Source organism: Petromyzon marinus, chromosome 12, assembly GCF_048934315.1.
Source record: "Petromyzon marinus isolate PM22_M1 ecotype Great Lakes invasive population chromosome 12, UKy_Petmar_22M1.pri1.0, whole genome shotgun sequence".
Classification (NCBI taxonomy): Eukaryota; Metazoa; Chordata; class Hyperoartia; order Petromyzontiformes; family Petromyzontidae; genus Petromyzon; species Petromyzon marinus.
In genome coordinates this window covers 13,677,192-13,688,995 of record NC_133678.1, presented here as the reverse complement: position 1 = coordinate 13,688,995, position 11,804 = coordinate 13,677,192, and the positions used below count along the sequence as shown (strand labels likewise).

Below are 11,804 nucleotides of genomic sequence, written 5' to 3'. Positions count from 1 at the left end.
GGTAAGGTCCCGTCGAGGTGGAGGAAGAGAGGAGGCTTCAGTGTGTGAGAATTCAGGTGGGATGCCGCCGTTGGTTCGTTCACCCATCGCGCCTGAAACCATATGTTTAGCCCTCTGTTGACAGCTCACCCCCAAGCCCTTTTGCGCCGATGTCTGGTGTGTTCAATGAGCCGGGGCAATCGGCCAAGGAATTTGTGCCTCAGGAAAAATGTGTTGTTCCGCCCAGAGTTTCCAAGTCCCTGAAGCCCGGGGAACCTCAAGAAGCCCCCACGTGTGATGGACCGCTGGCTGGAGCCCGGTCAAATTCTTCAGAAGAGTCCAGGGATGAGCCTATCCAATCAAGGCTTTTGTGCAAGCCCCCATTGCCTTTAGAGGCACAGAAATCTACCCAGGGCGATGGACCGGCGTCAAGGACCCGGTCAACGTGTTTACGATTCCTCTTAGCAGATCTCCCATGGTCATGGAGGGTTGATTTTTTAACATGAACTCCCCCCCCCCTCCCCGGTCCATTAAAAAAGTTGTCTTCCACGAAACCGGTCCCTGGTGCCAAAAAGAGACCGCTGGGCTAGAGGATTCGAGAAAGGGGGCATTGCCGGGGGCAGAGTGAGGGCCACGCCGGGAATAAAAGGATGCGAGACGCAAGGTTTAGGGCTGCCACGGGATCGGGTCGACTGTCTTCACGCTGTTGCTGTCTACGGGCCATCGTTGTCTTCGCGTCACCGCTACTTGCGTGCCATCCCTGGTCCAAGTGATCTGTGCATTATCCCTCTCCAAGTTGAAGTTACCTGCGTGAAGCGGCCTAAATAATAACTAAAGAAATCTCTACAGTTCAAGTTGTCCGAGTCATTACACTTATCATAAACTTCACTAGTATCACATAACGTTATGATCCCTCTATAAATTCTAACCAGCCAAAGGTCTCGTGATGTTATAATCTTCATTCGGTCCCTCGTCATCTCGTGACATCATCACCCTGCCTCCTCACGTCATTACCCCATCCTGGCGTGACATTGATACGCCTCTCAACACTCCTGCATCTTTGAAGCCATCAACCTCTTCACCTCACCCATAACTCGCGTGATGTCATCCCGATGCATTAAAGTCAGGCACACACCTGAAAAAGCGTATTATTATATAGATTACTCAAGTGTGATTCCATATTTTAGTGACATCTTTACGTGTCATAGCAATGCAGATGAACGCCAAAATAATAATCTGAGAATCCTGTAAAAATGTGTATGGTTAATGTGGTATAACTTCCACCAGTCAATTCAACAAACCAGGTACTTTATTTGTTCTCCAAATTGCATTTACACCAAGCCAAAATCGCATCGCCCTGAATCAGCTGTCGTCCTACAATAACACATGATGTTCCATTCCCCACTACTATGACAATGGAAGAAATTTAACTCATGCTGCCTCGGCCTCATCCTAATATTTCAGATTCAATCAATAACTTCTCAAGTGATATAAATGGCACTTTATGATCCAGTATGCATGCTGGTTTTATTGCCACTTTCTTTCGTCAGAAAATACAAAGATAACTACTTAACATCCGGTATTCATGCAAAATGGAGTCAGTCTTTTTGACAGTGGTCACATGAGCAGCGTTTACTATCATAGGTGATGACATGTATAGCAATGTGACCACACAAACTCACTGCATTGAACCACATGCCCAGTCCAATCTTAAAACTAAATACCCATAGCAAGATACTATAATTCTAAGGTTAGTTGTAGCATTGATGTAAAGAGCATATAGCTTTACTCCTGTGGCTGCCTGAATGCAGCAATTGTGGCATTGGCTCCGCTGTTGACGCGCTGCTCTCCATCGGCGAGCTTTGGGGCTTCACGGTACACGCTCATGACCTGTGGGAGAAACAGAGAATGAGTGGTGTTTAAACGTCAGTACCTACAGACAAACAAATATGGTAGCAATCATACCTGGCCAATACCAGCCTGATTCCTTATGCCAATCCCACCTTTGCATTGTGATCGATCAAAATAAAGTTGTCATCATCACACCTTGCCATCGCTTCTCCTATTGCAGTTAATGCCTAGACCCCCAAGTTTTACGATGATCTTGCACCAACTTCGTTTACAATTTTCCTTTTGATTGCAAACCACTGTAGTCCACTTTCAATGCTTGTCTTGGTAACAAATCATTACTATCAATCTAATTAGGAGATTGTAAGCCAATTGAGATTTACACTGATATTGACAACATTGACAATTATATTGACATTTACAAAGTTATAGCAATAATTACATTGACAATTACATGATTTTTACCCTAATATTTGGAGTAAAACTTCGATTATCTGATTTCTGTGATGACCCAATCTTATGAGTTGTAAGGTATGTCACATTTATAGACTTGGCTAATAAGTCTCAGCTATTGAATAATATTTTAACATAGACCCATATAGCAGATGTGCTCCACGTGGATGCAGTTGTTAATCACATATGCATGTCTCCTGAGATGTCCAAATTGTTTTGCCATTAGCAGTTGCGTGGAAACGTATGTACTCTCCACATCACCGCAAAATGATTGGAACTCTACTGCATTTTGTTAATGGCAATGATATTTCTACAGTATTAAATATTAATAGTGACAGTCTTATGATGTTGATTACTTGGACAGTGGCAACCTAAACACTCACGTTGCTGATCCAGCTGTTGTAGGCTGACACACGGGTGAACACGGTGGGCTTGCGAATCGTGTTGCAGCCCAGAGATGAGACGTAGCTGGAGATTCCCTGCACCACCCAGGCATTGTCCGACCGCTGGCAGTTCAGCGGGCCACCTCCATCACCCTGTGGTGCATAGCAGAGTACAGCAATGCCTCACGTTGACATTGGATCAAGAGGAATTGGATTACCGGAGTGGGTGGCTGTGATAGCAAATACCACCATGCCTCTCAGCAACTTGTGTGTCTTTGATAGCATGCGTTTGGCTTTGTAAGAGTGTGGGCATCGAGCTCCTGTTCTAAAGTTTTGAGGTCCTATAGTAGAAGGTGTCTGTGTGAGCAAACACTCGTCAAGTGTGCTTGAGAGCCATGGTGCTAAGTCATGGAGAGATATCGCAGAATGCCAAGGCCTGATCCCTCCCGTCCCCGAATTCTACTATACTGCCTTTGGGTTTTCCATGCACGTGGCACGATCTAGGAGGGCCAACTTGACGAGCGACAGTCAACGATTGCCATGTTGGCTACAGTATTAGTTTATCTACCATCTTTTATTCATGACATCGTCTTAATATCTTGATTTTATTTTTAGTAACTCCATTAATGTATGTGAATAAAGCCGTGAAAAGTGGAATCTACTATTGGTTATACAAAAAAACTGCAACAAATTTGTCAATAATGAGGTCTTCAAAAAAACGTATACAGGTAGAGTTATTGAAAAATGTGTGGAGCTTTTTGTCATTCATGCTTATGCACCACTACCAACACAGCATCGCCCAATAACTCGGTTAATAATTATTGATGCGGAGGGTGCATAGTAAATATTTGAAAAATGCAAGTAAAGCAAACAACCGTTATGGCCTTCCTCAAATTTTCCCATTGGAAATTTTACTTAAGGAATTGACGCGGGTTGGCTCGCATTGCACTCCGTACGCACATAGCACGCAGAGCGGGTGCTGCCCCCCGCGCAGATCACGCTGCTCTTCAGGCTGCTCCCCCACCAGCTGGCCTGGCTGCACGTCGCGTAGTCCACCACGGGCAGGCTGGCCTGCTGCAGCTCGCTGGGGAAGGGGCCGCTGGCTGTTCACGCACACAGACAACGTGGAGATGGAGAGCGTTGGTGAAAGCATCGGATTTTGGTGGCGTTAACAGGCGCTCCCCTATCGAACCGTCCATCTCTCTGTACTGAAAAGGGAAAAGCCACATAGCAACACCACCACCCGACTGGCAGACTGCTGCCCACTGTTGACTCTATGCAGAGTTGTGTTAATTTTGTCAACCCCAGAAAGATTAAGGGCCGAGTCAAACTGGAGGGGCAATTCACACGTTGGACTTAAAGCACTCCACATAACTCCCTCTGCTGTTGTATTTAATTGACAGTGAGTGAACGTTACTTACTGGAAAGGGATCCCCAGCCTGTAACGTAGCACGGGTAGTTGTTGGGCAGTATCTGGTTGGCGCTGGGCAGGCAGGCGAGGCGCACCTTGCTGGAAAGAGTCACGGGCGACGCAATCTTGAACATGGCGATGTCGTACCTGTGGGGGATTGAGACAGGGGCAGCCGTGATGTGACGCTCAACTCCGAACATACAACAATCAATGGGGATTCAGCGCTGTGCACAGGAGAACTCCCACTAACCCGGGTGATGTGGGGGATATATGTCGTGGGGTTATCCATGATTTGACACTCCACTTATTTGTGGGGACAGATTAATGAATAATGGGAAGAATAGGACCACGGGTAATAAGACGTATTGTGGACAATACAGCTTCTGCAGATAATGGAGCCATGGGTAATAGGGTCAAATGCATGAGGTCTACAGTATATTTTAGTTATTGTATTATCATAAGCATTGTATGAGATGAAGAAATAGCATTGTGTCTCATCTGTCTGTATCTATTAAAACACAGAATGGGCATGGGCTGGAAGCAGTGCGTAAGCACAAATCAAGACATCTCATCGTCTTGTCATTAACACTGCCATATAACACTAAATGTTACTTCTGAAAAATAAATCATCATTGACTGACATTCCAATTATACTTTGTTTTGCTTTAAGGCAGTTTAAGTGATGAGCTTCGAGAATGGGAAAATAAATGTCTGTCTCTTTGCGTCTTTGTAGAATGTCTCTGTACATGTTTGTATATATGGATATGTATCTGTCTATTTCAACTCGGAATGTCACAGTGTCACGGAAACATGGCGCCCGTGTGCAGTCTCACCCATTGGCCGGGATGCTGGGATTCCAGGAGCTATGCCAGGCGATCAGGCTCAATGCAGGTGTGACTTGCCCCGACTCGGTTGTGGACACACTGTGCTTTCCCAGCACCACCCTGTAGCTGTAGCCACTCCTGCACATTGTGGTGGATGTGGGGAGATAACAGAGAGACGGGCGGTCGTAATCACTTACACCTGTAAACATTGCAGTGAGGAATTAATAAACAGTAATGATGCGAGTTACTGCATGGTATTTTCAATGCCACATTGCGGCATCGTGTAAAGGTAATTGATAGAGGCCGCCTCCTTGCTCCCAGGATACACTGCTCCAACTTTGGTGGCCACAATGTGGTACAGGAAAATACTGTACAACACCTGGGCCCCGGTGCAGTTGCACCGCCTGCACACATGATAGCGACGCCACTGGTGCCGTGACTCACGTGTAGCAGCTCGCAGAGGAAAGCACCCATTGACTATCAATGAGGGTTCCTCCACAGTAGTTGACCCATCTTCCTCCAGAGTACCTCTGCACGAGCGCCTGCAATGCACACCCAGAAAAGTGGTGGTAGTTACGGTTATTTGTCCAATTTCTATATCTTACAATACAGTACTAACTCAGCCCTTTAGTCAATACACTCACCGTTTGACCAGGCCTCACAATGCTAGTCATAGCTGGTTGTGAACGGATAGAATTCGGAACTGGTATGGATTTCACTCCCACTAATATTAGCAGTCGCTGGGAATGTAAACCATGTAGCATGGTTCGTCGTGCGGTGCATAAACCACTGCGCTACCACTCTCCCATTATAGTCACATATTCAATGACATTGAGAATAGTGGAAGATCTGAACATTTCATGTTGCACACATGCAGCCGTTGTGTCAGTGCACTGCTGAATGATGTCCTCCACGTGGCATTTAGAACAATGGATACTGCTGCACTGTGATCGACTGGCAATGCAGTGTGTGGCTGTGATGGCTGCTATTCAGCCTCTGCCGTTACCTGCCAAGGCCAGGAGTTGGCGCGAGCCTCCACGCCGTTCACCACGCGGATCTGGGAATACGCTGCGATCCCACAACTCTGAGCAGACACCTCAGCTGTGAGAAACAAAAGGAGACGCGAAACAAAAACAAATATCCCCCGTATAGCTTTAACGAACTGTTAGGGCAAGTGCAGTTAATGAGCACCTATGAAGGCCGGTTGCGGCACACGAAAGGGTGGGTAGATAGTAACATGCACAGCCGCATTTGTTTTTCGAGTGGGGATGTTCACACATCGTAGCAGGTACTCATTTGAAGTTGAGTCGACCTAGGCGAGGCCCAAGACCGACTCAGATAATCGTCACTGGTGTTGGTCGTGAGCGGTCGTTGAACTCGGGTGGCCGGGTTCGTAGCACAGGACGCTAACCGCTAAACTACCTCTCCCATGGGAATACATACCATAGTACACACACAATGATAGTGATGTGTTTTTTGGGTTGTACCTTATGCATGTTGTGTCATGTTTTAATCCATGTACTAGCAAACTCTTCTATAACTAAGTCCAGTTCCTGAAGAAGCTAGAGTGATCACTCCACTAAAACAAATGTGTGCATGGCAATCACTCACCTCCAACCAGCAGAGCAGCGCAGACGAGAAAGGCGAGCATGGCTGATCGAAGAACTGGAGTTGATTGAAGACTTGGAGCTTCTTGTGCACGAGTCTTTCCTTTCCACTACCGTGTCTCACTGCTGGGCCGTCTTGGTTTTTATACAGAATCTGCTGTCCACATGAACCCTCAGATTGCAATCAGAATACTTCCCTATCTGAAAAACTGCCCACATCGAGCTGGCATGCAAATTACAAATTCAGATTTTTGTTTCTCTTGGCCAGCAGGAAGTGATACAGTGTTAATCTTGCTGATGATACCAAACCAACTTTAAAGACAGATTTTTGTATCGGTTAGGTTATAATGGAATATGTGAAGCTGACCGATGGTTGACAGATCTGGTCACTCCCAAAAATGAGCTCCTCAGGCAGGCAAGGCTGCGTTGGCTGGATTATGGAGCCCACATGCCCATCAACTGCATGCCCAAGCAGCTTCTGCTTGGCCGGATAGAGGAGGCTAAAAGAGCACGGCACGGGTAGAAACATTATGGACTAATACTGTATAGGAGGATGTGGAGCTGATCAGACGAGCTGATGACTGTGGACGAGGCTCGGGAAGGACATAACTAGAGAGTTGGAGGCAGTCGCCCTCCAACAACAATGGAGGTCAGAGGAGCGTTGCCCAAAACAACGAGTGGAGCGCCAGGTGGACAGTGATGCGGCATTGTGAGCATTTGTATTTTGCTGCTCTGCGTGTTGAGTGTGTTACATTATTATACAAAAACATACACACACAAAACATACACGGTAAATAAATCGTTCTCATAGTCGATGCATTCACACCTTCCAACCGATGTAACACTCTGCGGCCATTACTTTTCAACATGGACATGATAATATTAGCAGCGTCAAACCGCATAATGTATTGTCGAAACATCACCCCCGTGTTTTGTAGAACAGACCTAAGTTTTTAAACCGTGTGTAAACGAAACACGCATTCGACTAACACGCGTTGGGCAAGGTTTTCCTCTATTTAGTATTTTTCCCCGGGCTTGCTAAGCTACGTGTTGGAAAAGTTCCATATGTATACCAGAAGTGGTATCATTCTTGAAAAACTACCATCAATCTTAAGAAATTCACAGTCGCTATCAGATCGTGGCAAAACTCAAAATCCTGGTTGATGGCTGACTGAACTCATTTTCTCCTATCTGGTTGATAAAATGAGTACCACTAGACTGGTAGATTCATAATGTGACTGGTGAGGGGGATTTACAGGACCGTGTGGAGAAGCGTTCACCAATTGAGGTCAACATTGCCAGACACTTGTTTAAGCAGGGAGACACTTCGGCTTGGCATCCAGAGGTCGGCGACAAAGGGATAGACCTAAAACCTAATGCCAGATGGTGGTGATGATGATAATAAAAATGTTAAATTGGAATTTGACGGTTATGTGTAGAGTCAGCTGTGTGACATTTTTGTGATCTAGCAGAAGGTAGCAAGCAATTTTGAGCTGCGGTGGCATTAACGGGATTGACCGTAATCATCTCTTGCGTGGCGTAGTCATAAATGGCCAAATTATAGGGAGACAAAAGTGGCCAGGTGTGTACGCGTTTCTATCCATACCCCACTCTCGTGTGCCGTCCTGGCCTCAGCAAGTACTCAATGACAGTACTTTTCAAAGTCTCTCCGGAAATATTACAAGGGAGTTACTTTGTCTATACATAGGAATGTTTGATATGAACCAGCTAATTTCTGCACTCGAGCAGGTATTGATGTGATAGAGTTTTATAAAAGTCATCACCCATCATGACTTTCAAAAATGTTTCCCCATTGTCCTCAGGCAAACTTGGTTCATTTGAGGCCACATCCTCTAACCCCTCACTGGAACTCATAATAACCTCTTTGTCCTAGTCTACAATATTCAATTTCCTTTGTTAACATTTGCTTCCTTGACTCTAACCTATTTCACACAACGGTAGTAGTCTGACCAGTTTAATGATCAGCATCAGAATCTCTATTTATCCTGGAGAAATCCGATTATCTATGAAGCTCTTTTTCATAAATTTGCAGTATATGTGGGTCAGAAAGTTACAACAACAAACAATACAAACAAAGATAGGAGTGCAAATCATAAGAAAATTGTATACGTAAAATACATAACGTTTTACGTCAAAGTTGCACAAGTACACCAGTTCCCAAACTTGGACAAGGCAGCAAAACAAGAGCTTAATCAGTCCCAGAACACACCAAAACAACAGATAGTCCCTCAATAAAATTGCCCATTAAATTGAACTATTGATACATGTGTAAGCATGAAAGTTACAAATCACGTTTTTAATCGCAAACGATGGTTGTATAATGAGAAACATGAAGGATCCATGGGTGGCATTGTAGAAAGAAAGTCGCTGGCCTACTGCATCCATCCTAATTATGCAGTGTTATCCCCTTATAAGTGTGAGGTTTTTTTCCGAGTACTCCAGCCTCCTCCTATTTGCAAACATTCTCTAAAAGAAATTAGCCAAACAACCCAAGCAGCATCCAACTGAAAGAGCGTTGAGGCTCACGAATGCTATTCTGGCTAAATTATTTATTACAACGTTGATTTACTGTTAAATATCATACATCGCAAGTGTATTTTTGTATATTTTGTGTTGAAATGGAAAGTTATTGTATTGCCTATTAGTTGAATCGCAGATCGCAAGTTCAAATATTGGTCATACCCCCCCCCCACCCCAATGATTACAAACTGATTGCACACCAAATGCGATGTTTAAAAAACAATACAAACTAGATACAATTTTGATTGAGTCTTTGCTCTTGTTTGGTCTCTTCATCTGCGATATTATCAATTTCTCTGAAAATAAAATATTAAATGTCCTATGTTGCCGAATTGTGAGTGCATTGATAATATATCTAGGTAAGATGTTCAACTTTGATGCAAAACATCAAATTCCTGTTCAGTTATTCTCAATTTCATCTGTCGTTCTTGTAATAACAAAATGTATACCAATAGAACTTACATAATGACAGATTGTAATACAATTGATCAATAATTCTGGCAAATACAGAGGTTTCAAAATGTGTTACCGCTTAAAAGATACCAACAATGTTTCACGTTCACATTTTCTACCAACTGACACCCAGTGCAAAGGACTGAGATGATCCATGGTTTACAACTTCTGCAGCATCTTGAAAACATTGTAGCCACTCCCATTGTTATTTTATTTGTTTTAAAGACCAGGAGTAGGCTCAGCCCATCATCCTTTCTGGGTTTATTAAATTTGCAACACTTTGTGTACAGTCATCAGTTGATGTACTCAGGAGAGTCTGGCTCCCCACGGCATCAATCCGGGATCGGGACTGCCAAAGAAGAGCACTGCCCCACTGTTTATAACTTGATTTAGATTTTATTTTTATTTTTTTCCCTGCATACATTTCTGCAGGCCGCTATTACACATTTATTATGAATGTAGTCTGTTCGAGATTCTTGTTAAATGTCACATGGTGTTTGGTGCCTTGTTTTAATATGTGAAGAGCTGACCGTTTCTCCACTTCCTACCCCTTTACATCTTCCGGCATCTGGCCAAGCGAAAATACGTCATCCAAGTGAATGCATGCAAATTACTTGGAAAACATAGATGGGACATTATAAACAAGATAGGGCAGCCTGCAACCTGAGCGTGTGCAACACAAGCAGAGCAGATAGTGGTATCTGTAGTGAAGTCGCAAATCAGGTGACCCAGAAACAGTGGTTCCGTCTGTGCAGATTTGCATGTGTGTGGAAATGTCCCTTTTTGAAATGTTTAGTACTAAGCATTGGCATGGAAACCCAAGACATTTTAGAGGTAAGGACATGTGTGGTTTAATTTATGGCTACATTGGAAAAAATTACATTTGGTGGAATTAATATGTAATTACAGCCCTTCGTCAATCGAGTGAAGGCTTCCCTGTGAAGAATCAGTCGTAGTGAGATTATATTCGCTACTGTTAGTCAGTGCACTTTGGAGAAGCTGAGGGGTCCAAGACTGGTTCACACTGCACTCTCCGCTGATGTTAGCAGTGGCTGAGAATCAAACTCAGTTCCACTGGGTCCATCGTGCAATGCGCTAACCACTGCTAACATTATAACTGTGAGCGCGGTCCTCTGTCCACCGTGCTTTTATCGAATTGAAACGCACACAATAGCATTTTTAGTGAGTGACGCATTACACTGGTACTCAGATCATAGGTGCAAATTAGAAAAACAGTGATCTTTTGCTTTCTGTTCTCTGGAGATGTAAGCATATGTAAAGCTAGCAGTAACATTGTGGAACTTTTTTTGCAGTACTGTATAAGAAGGATGTACACATTCTAGATCCAGATCTTTGTCGTTCTGATGCTGGAGCGCCAGATATATGTCAAGCTGTTGAATATATGTCAAGTGAGGCCACCTTAAAGTAATTGTTCTGTCCATTATGTGCACTCTCTGGCACTAAATGACAGAATGCACAGGGGTGGAATTGATAGCCTAGTGCGGAGACTTGGCCACATAACCAGTGAGAGGCAGGGCCAGTTATTTCATGAGATGCAGTCTCCATGCTGAGCTCCGTATTGTTATGTTAATCCATCAGATTTGCAGCCCTTGAGAAACCATTCTTGTGAGTAAGCAATATTGTTTTGGTGTAGACTACACGAGTGTATTGTTAATGCAACTTAATGAGTTTAAAGAAGTAGTGAACACTGCATGTATTCAATGTGCTCCGATATGAGACCTATTCAGGTGTAAGCCCAACCAATTCATTTGGTTTCAGACTGAGAGATACTGAGTCACTCTTGAAAATAGGCGCCCTGAATAATTCTTGAAGATACATCCAACGCTGCCTGGGGCAAGGATGATGAAGTGTACCGTGTGGTAAGCCCGTGTTGCCATGCTTCGTCGGTGATCTTTCAGTCTGTACTGTTTATGTAACGCAGGGATGAAGTATGGCTAGCCTCTACTTAGGCATTTACCACTACTTGATGTCGCAGCATAGTGGCTGTGCATGTAACGTGGGAGTTAAATGTTCAATTAGCTAACGACTTTATGTTTCGATGTAACAGTTTTGCCCTGAGATAGGTCCGTCTCCACCCCGTTGGGAAGACGGCCACGCTCATTAAAAGTATCAAGTTCAAAAGATCAGCCAGAGTTCTGACTATGCTTATGAGCCAGGGTCTAAAGTAATCCCCTACCAACCGCGATGGCTAGGTTCTTTAAAGCCCTCGCGGTTGGTAAAGTACAGGGGCCTGTGGGAAATAGAGACTTAGGGGAACCATAGCCGCTGTCAGACTCACCATAGC

At 44.3% G+C, this 11,804-nt stretch overlaps 1 protein-coding gene across 3 annotated transcripts in view; it reads right to left on the bottom strand.

Annotated features, from left to right (window-relative positions):
- Positions 1 to 1,270: 1,270 nt before the first annotated feature.
- LOC116941528 (chymotrypsin-like elastase family member 2A) overlaps positions 1,271 to 11,804 on the bottom strand; it is a 41,879-nt gene continuing 31,345 nt past the window's right edge. For 2 of the 3 annotated variants that reach the window (XM_076066644.1, XM_076066643.1), the window contains exons 2-8: positions 5,905 to 5,999; positions 5,343 to 5,440; positions 4,908 to 5,036; positions 4,085 to 4,221; positions 3,624 to 3,766; positions 2,664 to 2,816; positions 1,271 to 1,869 (exon numbers count right to left, since the gene is read on the bottom strand). In XM_076066644.1, the coding sequence (XP_075922759.1) occupies positions 1,765 to 1,869; positions 2,664 to 2,816; positions 3,624 to 3,766; positions 4,085 to 4,221; positions 4,908 to 5,036; positions 5,343 to 5,440; positions 5,905 to 5,999 (860 nt within the window). In that variant the 3' untranslated portion in view covers positions 1,271 to 1,764. Of the gene's footprint in view, positions 1,870 to 2,663; positions 2,817 to 3,623; positions 3,767 to 4,084; positions 4,222 to 4,907; positions 5,037 to 5,342; positions 5,441 to 5,904; positions 6,000 to 6,509; positions 7,612 to 11,804 lie in introns of those variants that run through there. The other variant, XM_076066645.1, reaches the window with a different exon arrangement.